The sequence below is a fragment of the Ostrea edulis genome, chromosome 4 (genome assembly GCF_947568905.1).
Source record: "Ostrea edulis chromosome 4, xbOstEdul1.1, whole genome shotgun sequence".
Classification (NCBI taxonomy): Eukaryota; Metazoa; Mollusca; class Bivalvia; order Ostreida; family Ostreidae; genus Ostrea; species Ostrea edulis.
The window spans coordinates 36,239,995-36,260,650 of record NC_079167.1 but is presented as its reverse complement, the minus strand read 5'-3'; the positions used below and the strand labels follow the sequence as shown (position 1 = coordinate 36,260,650).

General features: G+C 38.2%; 1 protein-coding gene across 1 annotated transcript in view; it reads left to right on the top strand.

Moving 5' to 3' along the window:
- LOC125668751 (uncharacterized) overlaps positions 1-20,656 on the top strand; it is a 92,986-nt gene that overhangs the window by 69,867 nt on the left and 2,463 nt on the right. The window contains exons 115-156 of the mRNA XM_056162511.1: positions 71-253; positions 488-610; positions 937-1,122; positions 1,408-1,536; positions 1,782-2,096; positions 2,268-2,450; positions 2,636-2,764; positions 3,088-3,600; positions 3,825-4,127; positions 4,338-4,463; positions 4,603-4,785; positions 4,880-5,002; positions 5,186-5,368; positions 5,614-5,772; positions 5,957-6,145; positions 6,702-6,830; positions 6,918-7,100; positions 8,359-8,490; positions 8,581-8,886; positions 9,048-9,230; positions 9,356-9,481; positions 9,588-9,779; positions 9,902-10,030; positions 10,129-10,311; positions 10,404-10,532; positions 10,668-10,985; positions 11,113-11,295; positions 11,403-11,525; positions 11,718-11,909; positions 12,084-12,218; positions 13,103-13,417; positions 13,778-14,101; positions 14,673-15,158; positions 15,245-15,577; positions 16,562-16,684; positions 16,788-17,336; positions 18,271-18,649; positions 18,827-18,982; positions 19,167-19,336; positions 19,448-19,663; positions 19,849-20,105; positions 20,324-20,590. Coding sequence (XP_056018486.1) covers positions 71-253; positions 488-610; positions 937-1,122; positions 1,408-1,536; positions 1,782-2,096; positions 2,268-2,450; positions 2,636-2,764; positions 3,088-3,600; positions 3,825-4,127; positions 4,338-4,463; positions 4,603-4,785; positions 4,880-5,002; positions 5,186-5,368; positions 5,614-5,772; positions 5,957-6,145; positions 6,702-6,830; positions 6,918-7,100; positions 8,359-8,490; positions 8,581-8,886; positions 9,048-9,230; positions 9,356-9,481; positions 9,588-9,779; positions 9,902-10,030; positions 10,129-10,311; positions 10,404-10,532; positions 10,668-10,985; positions 11,113-11,295; positions 11,403-11,525; positions 11,718-11,909; positions 12,084-12,218; positions 13,103-13,417; positions 13,778-14,101; positions 14,673-15,158; positions 15,245-15,577; positions 16,562-16,684; positions 16,788-17,336; positions 18,271-18,649; positions 18,827-18,982; positions 19,167-19,336; positions 19,448-19,663; positions 19,849-20,105; positions 20,324-20,590 — 9,245 coding nt within the window. The remainder of the gene's footprint in view (positions 1-70; positions 254-487; positions 611-936; positions 1,123-1,407; positions 1,537-1,781; positions 2,097-2,267; positions 2,451-2,635; positions 2,765-3,087; positions 3,601-3,824; positions 4,128-4,337; positions 4,464-4,602; positions 4,786-4,879; positions 5,003-5,185; positions 5,369-5,613; positions 5,773-5,956; positions 6,146-6,701; positions 6,831-6,917; positions 7,101-8,358; positions 8,491-8,580; positions 8,887-9,047; positions 9,231-9,355; positions 9,482-9,587; positions 9,780-9,901; positions 10,031-10,128; positions 10,312-10,403; positions 10,533-10,667; positions 10,986-11,112; positions 11,296-11,402; positions 11,526-11,717; positions 11,910-12,083; positions 12,219-13,102; positions 13,418-13,777; positions 14,102-14,672; positions 15,159-15,244; positions 15,578-16,561; positions 16,685-16,787; positions 17,337-18,270; positions 18,650-18,826; positions 18,983-19,166; positions 19,337-19,447; positions 19,664-19,848; positions 20,106-20,323; positions 20,591-20,656) is intronic.

The window sequence follows — 20,656 nt, the reverse complement described above, 5'->3', positions numbered from 1 at the left end:
TATAGAATATATTTGTCATCAGTGTAAAAAAATAAATTCCTGTAATAAGATTTTCTATTTTGCTCTTCAGTTCCAAGTAGCAGCCTACGACAGCCAAGACCCCACCCGTAGAACCACCAGTCAAGTGACAGTGGAAGTCACTAGGAATCCCAGCAGACCAAACTTCCTCAGTGCCCAGTATGAAACGACTATTGCAGAAACCTACCCACTGGGAGAGGGTGTCATCAACGCCACAGCTGTGGATCAAGATGGGGTATGTATAACTTGAATTTTTGAGGAAGACAGGAACTTGTGTTTTATACAGAAATACAGTGAATTATGGTTATTGGGAAATGACATGTACAAGTATATTTTGTATTGTTATGGGGCATTGATCATCCTTTACTTTTATAAATGATTATCATGTGGTAAATGCACCTTTGATTATCAATTATGAAGGAATTTTCTTTTGGATAGAGTTCATTCATTTGAACAATTTTCCTTTCAGGATCGCCTGAGGTACACCATTCTAACGGATGATATTTCCAAACAATACTTCTACATCAATCCCGATACCGGAGTTATATCTCTCAGAAGAGTACTGACAGACAGCAACATAGGCAGATTCACAGTATGTACATCCAGTTCAGAGACTTTAATAGACAGGATATAATGTTTAATTGTCAGTCAGCAGTATGTCTGCATTTTTATTCACTCGTACACTTTTACCATCAATGATAAATTAACAAATGAGTTTATGTAATTTACAGTTTTTCTATTTAAAAATAAATGCATTAAATTTATCATGAGACTCCCTTATTGTGAAATCAATATACTAACACCCCCCCCCCCAACCAACCAACCAACCAACCAACTGCTTCTTTCTAACTTAAAGTCCTATTATCTTCTAGAAAAATTGAGGTCGGTAGATATGCATAACAAGGATATCTGTTTCAGATGACCCTCCAAGCCTCAGATCAGCGTGTACCCGAGGGAGTGGCTACCATTCAAGCCTTTGTGAACATTCGTCGAGACAACCAGCCACCCTTCTTTATTAACTCTCCCTATGGTAGAGCAATCCGTGAGAATCAGGTCACCAACGCCACCATTCTGACGGTCACTGCCAGAGACTCCGACTTGGTGGTTAGTAGACAGATATATATACTGGAGATTTAGAATCGGTAGCATTGGAAGATTTCTGTAACTGCTACTGATATATTGTACATATAAATCGACTTGGTTTTTGTAAGATTTGCTATTTTGATAATGAGTTGAAAAAAACTGTTTGCAAGCAGTTGATGTAGATATATCTCAAGAGTTTAATTTTTGACTGTTAGTCATCTTGCTAAACTGGTAAAAATGACTTTGGGAGAATAAAACCAGATTTACAGTGGCAATTATTTACAGTCGAGGATTTCTTTTACACAGGGTTCCATCAGGTACGAGTCCATTGGCATCTTCCCGGCCCAGTCCTTCTTTGAGGTGAACAGCGTTTCAGGAACAGTCAATATTATTCGTTCTGTGAGAGATGATGTCATTCTGAGATCTTCGTACACTGTGAGTGGAAGTTTAACAGATTTCCTGTATATCTGTACATGTGTATTGTAACTTATCTTTTGAGACATTTCATCAATTTTTGTAAAGAATTGTCCATTTAAATTTTGTTCAACTATGTTGTACATCGTTATTTTCACTTAATGAGCAGATTTTACTGAAAAAATTTCTCTCTATTGGAAGAAACAGGGATGGTTATATAATCAAATTAGAGAGATGTTTTATAAACAATTGTGTTCCGTCTTCAGCTGCGGGTGATTGCCTACGACACGGCGTACCCAACCAATCGTGCCACATCGGACGTAATCATCAGTGTTACAAGGGATGAATTTGGTCCCGTCTTCACGCCCTCAGCAACATACGAAATTACTATTCCCGAGACCACCAGTATCGGTAGTCAGGTGATCACCGTGCTTGCCGTGGACCAGGATGCTAACGACATAATTACGTATCAGCTGATCAACTCGACCTCTAATGGAACGGAGTACTTCTATCTGGATAGGGACACTGGTGTCATTACACTGAGGAGAAGTCTAGTGGGAACCATAATCAATGTCTACACAGTGAGAATCTTTCTGAATTTGACAGTACAGAACTCAGAATCTCGAACACTCTAAATATTCAACTTCTGTTCTTGTTTTTCTGTCACTATTTCTTAATCAATTGAAGATGTTTATTCACCATCATTTGAATTTATGAGCAGACATTTTACTGATGAAATTCAATCATTGTAGTTGACGGTCCGTGCTGCAGACAACAGAATTCGTTCTGCTTTCGCAACTGTTCGTGTCTTTATTACAAGACAAATCAACCAGCCACCAGTCTTTGTCAATACACCATATGAAACTTCCATGGAGTACAACCGTCAGATCAACTCCACGGTCTACACCGTGACAGCAGTTGATTCTGATTTACAGGTGCGGGTTTTTTCTTCTTCTTCGGCTTTTATTTAGACTTTTATGATCTTAGATATGATAAGAAGTAATTTACAATATAGACGATATGGCTTCGTTGAAATGACACGAAATACTTTGTAGTTTATGATATTAGTCTTTTCTCTGAAATGTTGAATTTTTGAAAATGAAATTTTTTTTCTTTCAAGGGTTCAATTCGATACGAAGTGATTGGTTACTTCCCAGCCACGGAGTACTTCACTTTGAATGTGTTTAACGGACGCATCACTCTGATCAGATCTGTGGCTAATGACCAGTACACCTCTCTACTCTATGTGGTAAGACTTAAACAATAAAGTTTGGAAATGTGTACAGTAAGTGACACTTTATTGCTCAGTAGGATAAAAGTATCATTATTTTAAGTATACATGCACATCATTATTGCCAAAAGTCTGAAATATACAAACTGTTCATGTACATGTATGCCATTCCAATCACGTATGTGAAATAATATCGCCAATTTAACTTCCCTTGATTAAGTTTAGTAGAGATGATCCTATACCGCCATCCCATCCTAAGTTATATATAACTTTAAAAATCTGGAGCTTTTTAGTCCTTGATTGCACTACCTTGATGTTATCTTCTTTTTATAACATTGTAGATGCGAATTGCTGCCTATGACACCTTAGATCCAACTCGTAGAACTGAGGCTAATGTTCTCATCAACATAATCCGTAATCCAAGTGCTCCAATCTTCCGTGAGCAATCGTACTTCATAACCGTCCAAGAATCGGTAAGCCTGGGAACCAACATTCGGACAATCACTGCCACTGATGCTGATGGAGACACTGTTTCTTATGAAGTACTTAACCAGAATACAGCAGGCTTTAATTATGCTCAGGATTACATCTTCCTGACCTCATTCTCTGGTGACATAATCGTAAAAAAATCTTTTGTCGGAATCGGAACAAGTCAGTTCACTTTCACCGCCAGAGCAAGAGATCGTAAATATCCAGAGAGATTTGGAACTGCTTCCGTCACCATCTCCATTGTGAGAGATCAGTTCACACCACAATGTCAGAACGCTAATGCAGTAACCACTATAACAGAAACAAGAGGTGTCAACGAGACCTTCCCATTCTACACGGTGGGCGTGAGTGACGGAGATCTTAAGGTATAATCTACAGTACTTTTAACCATTTTGCTGTGGGGTACTTTCCTGTATGAACTTGGTATTAGAATTTAAAGTTTGATGAGCAATGCAGTTATGGCACATGTACCTCTCATGAATTTATATGCCACATCTTGTTAAACAACTTTTGATTTGAGATCACATTCGGATAGGATTAATGTTATTGATGCTCAGGTATATAAAAAGAAATTGAAATGAATTTATAGGGAAGTATGGTTTACCGAGTCGTTGGAGATGGTGCAGCATTGGCATATTTTGGATACATTGACACAAATGGTGGATTGTATGTAACCAGAAACCTGAAATTGGACAGTCTTACTCAATACTCTCTTCGTGTTGAGGCTTATGACTCTGCCTATCCAAGCAATCCCACAGTGTGTAGAGTCACCATCAACGTTATCCGTAATCCGAGCTCGCCTATATTCATTGGAAACTATGAAACCACCATCAATGAGAATTATCCTCTTGGAGATGTCATTCTGACTGTAACAGCCAGAGATGCTGATCTGGTAAGTTCAACCAGCAGCCTCACTTGACAATTTAATATCCAATCTCTTTGTATATCATGGATTTTTTTTTTAAATCCTAACAAACACTAGACTTAGGACTCTCTAGATTCTGTAGTTTCTGTAACTACAATAAAGATAATGAAATTGAGTATAATAAATGATATCCGGCTGCGACTGGTATTAGTTTGAAACTTTGTTCTCTGTTGACAGGACACTGTGACCTATAGAATTGTGGCACAGGACGCCAATAACTACTTCTACATTGCTCCCGAGTCCGGAGGAATCTATCTCCGCAAGAGTATTGTGTTGTCCAACACCATCAACAACAGATACGTGGTAGGAATCCAGCAAAATTTTATATCCATGTTGGAATCAATAGTTTGTTTACACGCATGCATCTCAAACGTACCACATAAGATTTTGAAGTTTTTGAAAACTGGATTTAAGGGTTTTATTATGATTTGTTTCCCAATAGATGACAGTTCAAGCTTCAGACAACCGCCTACAGCCCAGACTGACCAATGCCACAGTTATTATCAATGTTGTGAGGGGCCAACCACCATTCTTCTTCAATACACCATACTCGACCTCTGTTAATGAACGGGTGGCTATCGGAACTTCAGTGTACAGAGTCACAGCACAGGACAGTGATCTTATTGTAAGATATCAAATTGTGTCAGGGATTGAAATTGAATTGTGAAGCCAAGGCTATCAGATAAAGGTCCTACATGCTACTTTCATTTCATTTATAGGGAAGTATACAGTATAACCTGATTGGAGATATCCCTGGCTCCAGCTATTTCCGTGTGAATGCTTCTACAGGAATAGTGAATGTTGCCGTCAATCTCCGCCAGGACAGTACACAATTTTACCAGGTTTGTCGCGTTTTATCGGATGTTCTCAATAGTTTTGAAAGATTTATGTTTCCAGTACAGTGATTTGGAAGTTAAATGGTTCAAGTTGATGGGAATTTATTTTCTGAGGTATTAGATTTCATATTGAGCTACAAACTAGAATTTTTTGTATCTGACATTTTATGAAAATCTTATTTTACACAGTTGAGAGTGACAGCATTTGACACGGCTGTCCAGTCACAAGTCGCTGAGGCACTGGTCAGTATTAATATGATCAGGAACGAGAATCCACCCATCTTTGTCAATGAGCCATACACAACCACTGTACCAGAGAGTCTTGGGCTGGGATCCAGTGTGTACAAAATATCAGCAACTGATGCGGATAATGTAAGTGATGAATTCTCTTCTGAGTTATAAAGGCCTATAGCCATCATAGAAAAAGATTTTGCACAATAAGTAATTGCTTTAGATACATGTATTTTGTTACTTCCTTAAATAAAAATATTGGGGGTTGGTAAGATATGTGAATTTGAGTTTAGGATGTTCTGAGATATGTGAATTTGAGTTTAGGATGTTCTGAGATATGTGAAGTTGAGTTTAGGATGTTCTGAGATATGTGAATTTGTGTTTAGGATGTTCTGAGATACAGCATAGTGGGAGTGACATTTGCGAACCAACAAATCTTCAACAACACCCTACTTGACTACTTCTACATCAACCCAGACTCCGGAATTATCTTCCTCACCAAGTCATTCACTAACCTGGGATTCTCCAATCTGAATCAGATACAGGTACCATATTTATATATCAGATGGGTTGCTGTTACACCCCAGCAGTAAATGTACTGGATAACTTTTACACTTAACTTGCTGTTTTATTGGTTTCATTTTGTTGAATACAGCATCTTTTTTTTAAGAAAGATTTTTACTAAATCTTATCTCAAAGAGTAAGAAAATTTTGTGTTGTAATTGACAGATAACGGTGCGCGTCACGGATCAGCGAGTGACCCAGGAGAGGATCGATACGTCCACTGTGGTGGTCAATATCCAGAGAGATCAGTTCCCCCCCGTCTTCCAGAACACACCCTACGGTACCTCCATTGGTGATGGTCAGGCCATTAACTCCACCATTTACACAGTATCTGCAGTAGATGCTGATCTCAGGGTATGTCTCTGGCTAGGACTTAGGCCAATTAAAATTAATTGATAGATTATCATCCCCGCCCGCCCCTCAAAAAAAAGGGCCCACCCCGATTTTGTTTATTTTTGCAAAAATTATGATTTCAAACAAACTTGCTTCCCAGTGACACAAGTGAATGATTAAAGTCACAGAATGTTGGTTTTATATCTTTTACCGAGGATTCTTTGAACGTTAACTTGATTAACATTTTTTTGTGATGCCTTTTGTCATTGATTTTTTTTCTCGGGGAATAAAAATAAAAAAATAAAATCCTCCCACCCGCCCCATACTTTTTTGTGACCCTGGATGATAATCTACTAATTAAGTTGAATTGGCCTTAATTTGCCTTCAGGATTTTTCTAGTACTTTTCAAAAAGACTGCTAAAACTCTCTACATAGATTTGCCATTAACTGGTGTGGTAATGTCTCTGATAAATCATGTAATAAATGAAATCGATAAAAGAAAAGATTTTAATAGCTTGAACTAATGTGATAGAGTTTACTGTATCCAAAATGCTGAAGTGAAACTGGTTTATTACAGGGAAGAATAGCATACGAGACTGTTGGTGTATACCCTGCGCAGACGTTCTTTGCTGTTGGTAATGTAGATGGGCGTGTGACCGTGATTGATAACCTGATGAATGACGGATTCTACAGGTCATCATACACTGTAAGTGTGATGGTTCAGCTTTCATTACAATCCACACTGTCATACCCAAGTATTCACATTAACCAGATGGTCATTCCTTACTTACAGCTGAGAGTAATTGCATACGACACCCTATCTCCTGTCCTCCGAGCCACAGCTGATGTTTTGATCACCGTTGCCAGAAATGTCAATCCACCCCTCTTTGATCAGCAACAGTACCAGCAAACCATACCAGAGACATTTGCCTTTGGCAGAGGAGTGCTTAATGTCCGAGCTACAGACAGAGACAATGTATGCTTATTGTTACTGTTTTATTCATACACTAAAAATACGCACAAGATTCCGGAGCTCCACTTTCTCATGAATCTTTTGTCACAAACCAGACATTTTGTTTTTGCATAAAGAGTAGTTGGAGAATTGACAAATATTACTTGTCTCAAACATGTTCTATTTAATTAGGGCTGTTCCAGAAATGATCAAATGGGGGTGTCGGGCGGCAAATGATATTTTTTTGTGTGGGTGGTCGTATTTTTTCATATTTTAATTGGTCCGTGGTGGGATTGTTGATAAAATATTTATTATGGGTAGTGGGTAGTTTCTATTGTTTTATTTTGTGCTACGTGGGTGTTGAGTTTTCAGAATATTTTTATTGTCGCTCTTGTCGTGTTGGTTACAAAACGTCGGAGGGAAAATTGAAAACGTGCTTTCGAAATGCTGCTTTCGAAATCGAAAGTAACATAGAACTATTCGAGTTGTCGCTCTTTGCAGTGCATAACTTTCCATTACGGCACTCTTCAAATTAGAGGCGCGTTTAATAGGGTCCCTTTGGACGTGATGGCGGCGAACTCTGTTCTGTAGATTATTACAGTTTACAGTGCATCGATTTTGGGAATATTTTGAAACCAATAGGTATTCCGTTTTCTAATAAAAATAGGCAAACCTTAGTTGATTTATACGAGGGTACCGATGCGTTATATTTATCAGTCGGTGTGATGGTGATATAGAGGCCTCCGGGCACGGGCTCCATTAGAAGACGAACGATTCGTGGAAAAACATATCCATACCCATTTCATGATAATAGCATCGTTTGGACTCCCAATCTTTCCAACATTCCCGCCATAGATGCCTTTGATTGTTGATGTGACATCGTTTCTTCAGAACTACTGTGATACAATGTCGCACAGGCATTACCGCGTCATTGACTAGAATGTTTGTCCCGAAAACCTCGCGAGATTTGTACCGTTTTCATTTTTAAAAATATTTTTGTGGTGGGTCTGGTTAGTTTTTTTTTTTTTTATTAGATGGGTCATTGTAAAATGAGTTTATTAATTTGATGGGTCATGGGGTAATTTTTTATTTTTTTTTATGGGTGCTTGGTATATACAAAAGGTGCCTCCCGACCCCCCCCCCCCCCCCATGTATTTATTTCTGGAATAGCCCTTAAGTGATTTGTGAGTAAAAGTAGTAGTGAGTAATTTAAAACTATCAAGAATCAGTTATATTGCATTGATCCACATTTTGCATTCACCTGGATTGAATTCCTTTACAGGATGCTATCACCTACTCCATCATTGGAGATAATCAAAATGGTGTCTCCTTGTCTTACTACTTTATTGAGCCAACAAATGGAACAATTTACCTACGACAATCGCTGGAGAATACAAATATCAACCAGTTCACTGTGAGTCATCAGTTAAATGAAACATTTGAATTTATGTAAACATTACTATAAAGAAATGATATAATCTCCATGTATTTCCATGTTTTACAGTTCACTGTGCAAGCGACAGACAATGGACGACCTAGCCGTTCCACCACTGCACAAGTGATTGTATTTGTGACTAGGAATCAGTTTAGGCCAACCTTTATCCAAACTCCCTATGTCACCAGTGTACAGGAAAATACTAACAATGGCTCTTTGATTTACACTGTGACAGCTGTAGATCAAGATTTGCAAGGCAGGATTGTCTACCAAGTTACCGGGACGCTCTCCGCTCCCAGCTTCTTCAGGCTGGACCAGAATGGACGAGTTTACACCAATGGAAATCTGAGGACCGATGTGTCGCTCACCTATGTGGTAAACTATGAAACATTTTTAAGTTTAGGACTTTCTCCACTCTCGATTTTGACATTGCAAGCACTGTGCATGTGGCATAAAAAGTGTGCTTTAGTGTAAGCTACTTTCGTTTTGATTCATGGCATTAAAACAAATATCAGATTGTATATTTTATTTCACAGCTCCGAGTTTTGGCTTATGACAGTGCTGTACCATCTCAGACAACCACTGCCGATCTCACAATCAATGTACTCAGAAACATCAACCCACCAGTCTTCTCTCAAGACACTTATACAGCTCGTGTCAATGAGGCCACAAGCATTGGTTCCAGATTAATTGATACCACGGCTACTGACTTGGATAACGTAATGAATCAGAGTTTGGTTTTAGAGTTTTAGTTCTTAATTCCAAATTTATGTCAGAAAAAGATGTCCAACTTAATCGTGCAGTTTTTCCCACTATGACAGATTTCCGTTTATTATTTTTAAAGGACCGCTTGACTTACTCCTTGACAAACACGGAACAAAGATGCATCGACATGTTCTTCATCGACACGGCCAATGGTGATATTTTCCTCAAGAGGTCCTTCCTAGACATTTCTGATGTTACATTCACCGTGAGTAATCCACCCATATACATATGTATATTTTGAATGTACGTGTAATTTGACATTTACTGTTTTCTGAACAATTTAAAATAAAACCCAAACAAAACCTTTGTAGTGTACTGTACAAGTGACAGACAATGGCTATCCCAACCCACAAGGGGACACATCTACAGTTATCATTACCATTAACCGTGATCTGAACGTCCCGGTGTTTACCAGCAACGCGCGGTATGCCGTGACTATTGATGAGACTACCAACATTGCTGCTTCCATTCTTAATGTGCAGGCTACCAGATTAAATCTAGTGGTATATATTGTGACTCAATAGTGAAAGGAATCTCCTCTTTAAAATTGTAAATTCTCAATGCAAGTTTTGAAAATAAATTGTGGTGTATAGCATTTACTATGCAAACTTTTAACCTGTTACAGGGCCGTATTTACTATGAATCAGTGGGAGACTATCCTGCCCAAAGTTTCTTCCGAGTACAGAACACGAGTGGTGCCATTAACGTGATTCAAGATCTACGTCAAGACAACCTACGTCTCAATTCTTACTTGGTATGGGTTACTTACAATCCACTGTACCACAACAGTGTAAAGCATAACAACCAAGTGTTAACAGGTATTTGTAATCCATGGTTATTTTTGTTTTTCAGTTGCGAGTAGTCGCATATGACACTGGTGTATCTCGTTTGAGGGCTACAGCTGAATGTTTCATTACTGTTCGAAGAAATCTCAATAGCCCTATCTTTAACCCCGCAACTTACGAGGTGACAATCCAAGAGGATCTGGCCGTCAACACCTACATCCAGAAGCTGAATGTTTCGGATTCAGATGGAGTAAGGATTTCTTCATTGAAGAACAACAATTTACAGTACTTTGGACTGTTTAAACAGACAGTGTAAAATGAATGTGATATTTTCTATTTTAGAACAAAGTCACCTGCTCCATGACTGGAGACCAGAAAGCTCTGGGTTACTTCAGTGTAGATTCCCAAACCTGTTTTGTCAGAGTGAACAGACTTCTGACCTCAGACACAACCAGGGACATCAGATACACTGTAAGCTTCAATTGTTTACTGCTAATTTTCAGATAAAGAAATAAAATAATGACAATGCTTTACTGTTGTGCTGTTTGTTTGGTGAGCATTATTTATGAATAAAGATATTATAAGACAGTTTTGTGTTGTTGATAGGTGACGGTGACAGCCACTGACAACGTGAACCCCAACCCTCAGTTTGCCACAGCCACTGTCTTTGTCAATGTCCTCAGAGACCGCTTCTCTCCTCAATTCTCCAACCTTCCCACCGTGATTTCAGTCCAGGAATCTGTCGGCATCAACGCCTCCGTATTCACTGCCACAGCCACAGATCAAGACCTGAAGGGAGCCATTGTATATCAAATGATTGGAATGTTCCCAGCACAGAGTTTCTTTGATGTCAATCCCAGCTCAGGACGAGTGTTCCTCAGGAATGGACTCTTGTCCGATAGTCTGCAGACCTCATCATATGTGGTCAGTCATGAACTACAAATCATTATTTCAGAACTGTATTTCCATTTTAGCTTTTTGATGTTTGATATCTTAGGTCCTTAGATTTCTTATCTGATGTAATTGAAAGCTCAACCTTTTTTTTCTCCAGGTCCGACTGCAAGCTTATGATTCAGTTTATCCCAGCAACAGAGCCCAGGCTGACCTGACAATTACAGTGACCAGGAACCAGTTTGGACCTGTCTTCAATCCAGGCAGATATGAAATTTCCATCTCGGAAACTTTCCCTCTGGGCAATGAAGTGCTTGTTGTCACTGCTACAGATTCAGATGGGGTATTTAGAAACACTTCTCATTTACAATGACAAAGTTGTAAAGTTTGTATACATGCATTTTAAGCAAAGAATCTTTATTTTAATTTCACTTTGTTTTTGAAATCTAGGATCAAGTCATTTTCTCACATCTTGGATCTGCCAATGACCAGGCCTACTTCTACCTCAATCCAGAGACAGGAAGAATTACTTTAAGACAGTTGTTAAGTGGAATTGCACAAAACCAGTTCACAGTAAGAGACTGGTTTGATATGGAAATGATATGAATGCTAAATGTGTAACACTGTGCATAGATTATACTATTTCATCCTTTACAAAAATGAAAATAGAAGCATTATTTCTTGTAGCATGCAAGTTTATGAATAGTCAAAATATTCTTACATAATCTTTATCAGGTAACTAAGGGATGTTTTTTGTTTTAAAAGTTCGGAGTGAGAGCAACAGACAACCGCCCGGCCTCCGTCGCACGTACAACTGAAGCTACCGTCGTAATCAGCATCATTAGAGACTCGGGACCTCCACAGTTCATCAGCACCCCCTACATCTCCTCAGTACCCATCAACCAGGCAGTCAATACCTCCTTCTTCAATGTTCAGGCCATCGACAATGATCTTAGAGTAGGTTCCGTTTTCTAGCTGACCCAGACAGGGCGTTTTGTTTATGGAATGGGTGGGGAATTAAGGGTGCTGATTCTGTAATTTAAATAAGAGTTGTGCTACCATATTTGAAAGAGGAAAATACTTTTATTTCATATTCCATCTTATTGAATAGCTTAACCTGTGCTTTTGTAGGGAGCGATTCGGTACAGGCTGGATGGTTACAGCCCAGGCACACAATATTTCTTCCTGGACCAAGCTACTGGTGCTATTTATGTCAGACAACCTCTGACACAAATCTCAGGACTAAACATTTTCACCACATTCACCGTGAGTAATTCCAAGTCATTTTGTAAAGTGAAACAATTTATAAGTTCATATGTACTGTGCTTTAAATGATCGTTTACACCAAAATATTGGAGTGATGAACAAAGAGAGGGATGTTTAAATGCAGATCAAGAACCTAAAAATGTATATGTGCACGGATGGACCTTTTTTTCATCAGTTTTTAACAAAATAACAAATGAAAAACCCCTGTGTGATGATGACTATTTTTAAAATCAGATTTTGAGATAGAAATGTATATTTCCAATGCTAATCAAAACAGGAATATACATGTATATTTTGGCACAGTAAAATGATGTAATTTCTGGTATTTATGATGCCTTATGATATTATTGATAGTTGTAAATAATGACATGAAAATTATGCAATTTTATGCTTGAAACAATTCAAAATAGAAATGATATTGCACATTTTGTCTATACATGCAATTTCTGAATCCATGATGTCATAAAATGAGTAATTTTCTCCAATTTCCCTAAAATAGTCAATGGTTTAAAATATAATCCATGTTTCGCTTTAGAGCACAGGCATGCTTAATAACACCAGTACGATGGAGAGTATATTTAAAGGCAAACACTTGTATGTGGGTATTACGGTCCCATCTAGTTTATTTTTGTGTACATAAATCATTGTACTAGTACACCACTACACATTGTGAACACATTTCCTAACCAAGAAATTGAGGATTTTGACAGGCATTGATTTATGCATGTATATTATGTAGTATTTTGTACATGTATATATGTGCCTTTGAATCTTTTGAAAGTTTTAGGGAAATATTTTGTGAAGCCAGCTATTGATAATGTTCCTTTACATTATATTGCGGCAAACATTCATGTGTAATTTACTGTCAATATCTCGATTTTCAGCTTTTGGTAACTGCCTACGATACCGGTGTTCCTGAAATCACCACATCAGCCATAGTGACCATCACTATCACGCGTAACCTGAATGCTCCAGTTTTCTCAGCCCGTCGATACGAAGACACCGTCTACGACTACACTGGAGTGGGAAGCAATGTCTTACAGATCACGGCTACTGATGCTGATGTGACAAGTCCCGAGAATTCCGTCATCTATGACCTACAGGATAACTCTGGATTCTTCACCATTCATCCATTCAATGGGATGATCACCATCGACAGGAGACTTACAGAAGACACCTCGAGGAGGACAGTCTATGTAGTATGTGAAAAACCAGAATCACTTTCATGTACATATATACATATAGTTTAGGAATTTGTTTATTAACTGACATGTGAAAAACTGTTGTTTAGAAATTTTTACCTGCAAATACAGTCATTGTTATCTGAGCAAACTAATAAAATTACAGGTGAAATTATGTATGTATGCAGTTCTGAACTTGTTCTGCCCTGAAACTTGAGTTTTATTTAATTTTCCATTAACTATCTATTTAAGAATGATTTCGCAATTTTAATTTTTGCAATTTTATAAAATTCTCAAAAATCAGACCACTACAGAAATGACCCATTATATAATTTGAATTGATGTAAAGGAAATTAATAAAATTGTCATCTTTTACAGTTTGGTGCTACAGCATCCGACCAAGGAAGCCCCAGCCGAATTGGAACTGCCACAGTCACTGTCAATGTAATCCGTAACACTGGACAGCCGACTTTTGTTACCTCCATTAACTATGACGTCACGGTCACAGAGAGTACTTCTGTACTTGCCACCCTGTTACAAGTGAGAGCTGTGGACAGTGATGATGCCAGCACACCCAATGGACAGATCCGCTACAGCATCGTGGGACCAGCCAATGCTTTGTCTTACTTCACTATCGAACCTGTCTCTGGTAACATTACATCCAGGTTGTCTCTTGTCAGTGTGCCTGAGGATATTTACACTGTAAGTTATACATATGCAAACATTATAAAATCAACGCAATGTTTTTCATTTGTCTTTAGTGAAGGTATTAAAGTCTTGTCAAAAGCAAATAACTCTACTGATGTCTTCATATGAAAAAAGCATAAATAATTGTACATGCACAAATGTAACTAGAGCTAATTTTGCATTGAAAATTGTACCATTTGTTAATCTGAAAGTATCCACCGACATTCACTTCTTACTGTGTACAATATTTCCAACTCTGGAGGAGGATATGGTGTCCATGATTTACAAACAATTTGTTCAGGCATTTGGCTAGAGTACTTGTCGTTTTTAGATAGACTTGCTAATTGTTCAAAGTAATCAAATGCATATAACATGAAGATTTAATGCCTATCTCTCCTAATTATAACAAATACCAAACACATTCAAAACACAATACGTAATTGAATATTACATGTAAGTTGATGATTTTTAGTTAAAAATCAATGAATTCCTAATGAAAAATACCATATATTTTTTTTGGTATGAAAGACCATTCAATAATGGGATGTACTAGTTAGAATTTTTCTTTTCCGTTGAAATTGAACAGTTCACAGTGCAGGCCACAGACATGGGTATTCCAGCATTGTCCAGTCAGATTTCTGTCACCATCCGAATCCAACGCCTGGGTCTGCCTTCATTTGACCAGGATGAGTACACTGTGACCTTCAATGAGGACTATGCTGTTGGCAACAACATCGTACAGCTCCAGGCTACTGATCCCCTTAACACACGGCTGCAATATGACATCACTGGTGAAACAAACTCGCTGATTATGTTCAGGATCAACTCAGCAACAGGACAGATCACCCTGGCACAGTCTTTCCGATCAGACCCAGCCAGCTCTTTCTTGATTCGTGTTGAAGCTTTTAGAACAAACGACCCCACAAAGAGAGCATCGACCAAAGTGAGGGTGTTTGTTACTAGGAATACAGGGGCACCTGCCTTCATCCACGGAAACCTGGAAGTCACTATTCTGGAGGACCAAGCTCTGGCTGTGGGAATTTCTGATGTCAATGCAACAGATCCAGATACTGTAAGTTTTTTTTTATGTATTCCTTATTCATATCAACCGAGTCCAGAATTTGTAGGTTATGTAATCATTTTTTGTTGTTTAATCAGGGAGAAAATGGTCGCATCACCTATGTATTACGAGGAGCTGATTCAGTGCCCTCATACTCGGATGTCTATTTCTACGTCAATCCAATCAGTGGGGTGTTGTACGTCACCAAGCGGCTCTCGGAAGATACACAGCGTCCCGCCAGATATGTTCTTTCCATCACAGCCTATGACAATGGCGTTCCCCAACTTACTGGACTGGTCACTGTCACTGTTAATGTTATTCGTAATCGCAATGGACCAGTTTTCTCCGGCAGCGTATATGAAACCACTATTGATGAATCAACATCAGTTGGCTCCAGTATTATTCAAGTCCAAGCCACAGATGGTGATGGAGTAAGTTTTGAAAACAATCTTTAATTTTCAAAAGCCATTTTTGATTAACCTTTTTAATACTTTTTTGTTCCATCACTTCTGTACAGCATCATAGATGACATGCATGAGTTAAATGTAAAATATTAGCACTTTTTTAGCCCCCCCCCCCCCCCCCCAAATTTTGTTCTTTCATTGTTATTCAATTTCCTTTCATTATCTCAGCTACAGATGCAAATATTCAACAGAAATTTGGTAGACAGGTACATCATGGGAATACTTCTTTCATTCAGGTTGAATAATTTTTGGCAGAGTTGTGTCCATTGGACTTTGAAAAATTTCAAACAATTCAGTTTCCTCTCATTATATATCACTCCTGGACATTTTGTAGAAATTTGGGATATAGATATATCATGAATATGCAGATCAACTATGTGGTTCTGGTCAGATAAGTTTTGGCAGAGTTATGCCCCTTGGACTTAGAAAATTTTAAACAATTTAGTTCAGTCATGCATGGACCTTTTGAATTGAAATTTGGGATGAATAAATATGTCCTGAAAATATGCAGGTCAACTTTGTATTTGGTTCTGGTTGAATAATGTTTGTAAGTTTTTGACCAATTTGACTTCTGAAAACTTAAACAATTTAGTTTCTGTTCATTACCTCAGTCATACATGGACACTTTGATTTGAAATTTGGGATATACATTGTAGATATATCATAAGAATATGCAGGTCAAGTATTTATTTGGGTCCGGTCGGATAACTATTGACATATTTATGGCTCTTGGGCAGGGACATGTGTTGCTCCAACACAATTTGAGTTTTTTTTTCAATAGATGTGCATGTACAAGATAAAATTCCATTTTCAATGAGTTGTACATATCCACCTGAGAAATGTTATTCCATTAATGTTTTCAATCATTTTAGCTAATGGAATGTTATTATATCAGCTATACAGTGTATGTATTAGAAGGATTTCATTAAACCGTACACATTCTGTTTACAGGACCAGGTACGCTACAGCATCATCAGTGGAATTCCAGGATCTCTGTACTACAGGATAGATGAAGTCTCTGGTGTCATTTCAGTGTCCTCAGCCTTAACTCAAACCGGGCAGGAACAGTTTGTGGTGCATACTTTTATCACTAGCCATATGGTTTGAATTGCAAAAAAGTCATAGAATAATAGCCTTTGGAAGATTTCGTGTTAAATCTATTTATATTTTTGTGCAGATGACGGTACAAGCCAGAGATGTGCCAAGCCAGATAGCATCCTCCAGATTTGCAACAATCCAAGTAACAATCAATGTCCGTCGTAACCCCAATGCTCCAGTTTTCCTACAGAGTCTGTACAACCTTACTATCTCAGAGTATGTCAATGTTCAGGACCTGATTGTCACCGTCTCTGCAACAGATGCCGACTCGGTCCTCAGCGACAGTGGAAGACTGCGGTACAGAATCATCCAGTCTAGCTACACTCCACCCAATCAGTTTGCTCAGTTTGTGGTCAGCGAGTCATCTGGCGGAATCTATCTAAGTCAGCCCCTGACCAGAGACGGTGTACCAAACTCCTTCCAGCTGATTGTCCAGGCCAGAGACTCGGCAGCTAATCCTAAGTCTGCCACTGCCACTGTGTCGATTTTCGTGGTCAGAAACATCCACAGACCAATATTTAGCCCCAACAACTACACTGCTCAGATCTATGATGCTTCAGCCATTGGTACCTCGTTGTTTACAGTGACTGCTACCGATGCTGATAGGACGGTTCCTTTCAACAGAGATGTAAGTTCCAGATCAAAGAAAGTGATTAATGTTTCCATAGTGCTGTTTACAACCATATCTTTAACCTCCTGCAAATTTCTAGAAATATCATTGTTTGACCTGTTAATCATATGATATACACGTGCATTTCATACATCCTTAGTCTATAGTATAGTTTATATGCAATCAGTAGATGTGGTGCTCTCCTCCTCCTGTTTACACAGCTAGCAGACAGACTGCTGAAATTAGATCTCAATTGTATAAAACTGAATACATACAGTGCACTGAAATCATTGTATACATGATATAATGTATAGGATAAGTGTGAGCTACACAATATGTCAGTGACGTACTTCCTATCCTTTTAAATTGCTTAACCAGTTAGCACAGTGGATTTAAGTGTGACCATCCATCTTTAGATAGTTATAGTTCAAATCTTGCTGGGATTTTATTTCCACTGATTGGTTTTACTAAAGCTGCATTGTTTTCACTAAATAAAAATATTTAAAGTTTTCAATTTCCAAAATATTATTGTATATATCCACCACATCCCTCCATCCATAACAGTTTTCTCTGGTGTGTTATGCATAATTAAAACTGCAGTGAATTTCATCTAGCCAAAATATTTTTTAAAAAGATCAAATTTGTTTTCAAAATGGTGTTGTAATGAGAACAGAAACTAGAAAATAACCAGGAGCCAAGTTAAATCTGTATACAGTAATTGACTGTGTACCAGCAATAAAGTAAAACTCCAGGGCCAGCGAAAAACAGTTCATTGTAACCAAACTTTCTGAATAAGAAAATGTTTTTTTCCTCTCATGTAGGGGAATATATATCACTACGCATGATTATGAATTTGTTATAAGAATGTTCTTTATAAGTATATTTTACAGTACTTGTTATCCAACTGTTTTGTTATGTATAGTATACTTAAATATTTATTCTGGTTTTACAGACAGATAATGCTGAATTTGACTACACAATGGATAAAGACTTTGCTGATGTGAACCAGTTCTTTGACGTCACAAAAGATGGAAAAGTTTATGTGAGAAAATCTCTACTCAATGCTGATGGCCGAACCGTCTTCCACTTCCGCGTGGTAGCCTATGACCGCAGTTGGCAAGCACTGGTCGGAAAAGCTGATTGTTACGTAACTGTGATTTACTCCAACACCGGACAGAGAGGAGTAGGCTTTACTCTAGGACTGTACAATACCACTGTTTTTGAGAATAGTCCTCTGCAGACCAACCTTCTCACCGCACAAGTGGAGAACCATGACCCAGATACCAACCTTGTGTGCTACATCATTTCCGTTTCTCCGTCAACGACATTAAGTAAGTTACTTCCCTTCAAAGGTCTTGGTTTTTGTGTGTGTATCACTTTCAATATTTAACATTAAGAAAAATTGTCTTTCTTTTTTTTTGTCTATAGTAAACAAGGTGTTGTAGGTTAAAAGAACTCGGCCAGGAAAAACTAGCAGCAGCTAATAGATTTTTTGTATTTTATTTAAGGTTTGATTAGCATATCGGTGGTTAATAATGCTTGTCAGTTACGGGTGAGTGGGACCATCGACAGAGAAACCAGTGGACAATACATTATAGTCATTGGAGTGAGAGAGGAGGCCAGAAGGACAAAACGTCAGGCCACAAATCAACAGGCACCATACGGTACTAGACACTGGCTGTAGTTCAATTTGAACATGATATACCTAATATCTGTGCAAGTACATGTAGTTTGGAAAATGTAATCAGCTCAAGTAGTTTGGAAAATGTATATATACAAATTTACAATGTACATGTATCAGAACTTGTGTGGATTACTTGTAAATTAACTTTTGTTTCTGTTTGTTAGTATTCAACACCTTCCAGAATGCTACAGTGATCTTAACAGTGTTGGATAGGAATGATAACGCCCCGCAGTTCTCCTACCCAAGTTATCCTCCGCAGCTGCTCAATAGGAATTTCTATGTTGGAGCAATCTCAATCAATGCCCCAGCCGGAAGCAGTGTGCTATCTGTACAGGCAAGTCCTTATCATTCAGATTTCTAATTCTAGACGGCACCAACGACAAAATATGATTTGTCATAGTTGACAGTATATGGTAATATTGATGGGCTTATTTGAAATTTACAGGCCTCGGATCCAGATGCCAGTCTTAACGGCCAAGTTACCTATGAAATTTTGGATACTTCTGTTCCATTTGGCTTGAATTCATCCACTGGAGGCATCTTTACATTCCTTGAATTTTTCCGTACTTCAAATGCTGACCTCAATCCTTACACCTTCCAAGTGCGAGCGTCGGACAGGGCAAGTGCTCTAGAGAAACAGGCCACAGAAACCACAGTCTACGTATGTATATACACATGTACAGTGTTTATTGAATACTAAGATGGTGGTTGAACGACAGACATTTATCTGTAAATTGCATTAAACATGTATTTTCTATTTATGAGAAGCTCACTTTCTATACTGAAAGTTGAACACATAAGTCCTGGGAGTTTTATGAGCATGGTTTAATTGAATATAATTTTTAGATTGATCTGATTGAGGACAAGAACAGATTCGTCTTGGAATTGAATCTTTTGCCACGTGAAGTAGTCAGAACCATTGAAACCACTAGACGAGAAATCCAGAATGCCACACAGAAAATTGTCATCATTGAGTCTATTCAGGCCAGACGTATATTACAGAATGGACAGCTTAGCTATGATGAGAGATACTCTGATGTCACTTTTGTGGTAGCTGATCCAAATCTTGGATATAATCTAGTGGAAAATACTCAGTTGAATCTGTAAGTATATGTAGATATACAACAACTCAAATCAGTTGTTACATTTGCAAGTCTCTACTAGTTTATAAAATGTATTTGAAACAATTATAGTGCTTTGAAAGTTTTTGTTTGACATTGTGGTTATAATACATTGTTTTAAATAATTACAAAATAGATGGAATGTAGAAGAAGAATCATTTATACACCATAGATAAAACAAATTTACACCATGTTTACAGGGTCGGAGCATCAACATCCAGTGGAACACTGGGGCAGATTAACAATGCCCTCAGTCGCAATGTAGAACTTGTCCGAGCTCCATTCAGCATCAGTAGTATCCAGAGTGTTGCCTCTGGTCTCCAGGACCGCGGCAATATCGTACGTGTGATGACCAAGTCCTACACCTGGTGGCAGGACGATCCCTGGGTCGCATTCGTCGCTCTATCTGCCATAGTCATACTATTGGCATTGGTTGGACTCATCATTCTCTTCTACTCCTGGTCAAGGTACATGCTTTTTATTGTGCAAGAAATTTTCAGGCTAGGAGAATTACAAGGAATATTCGTGATGGT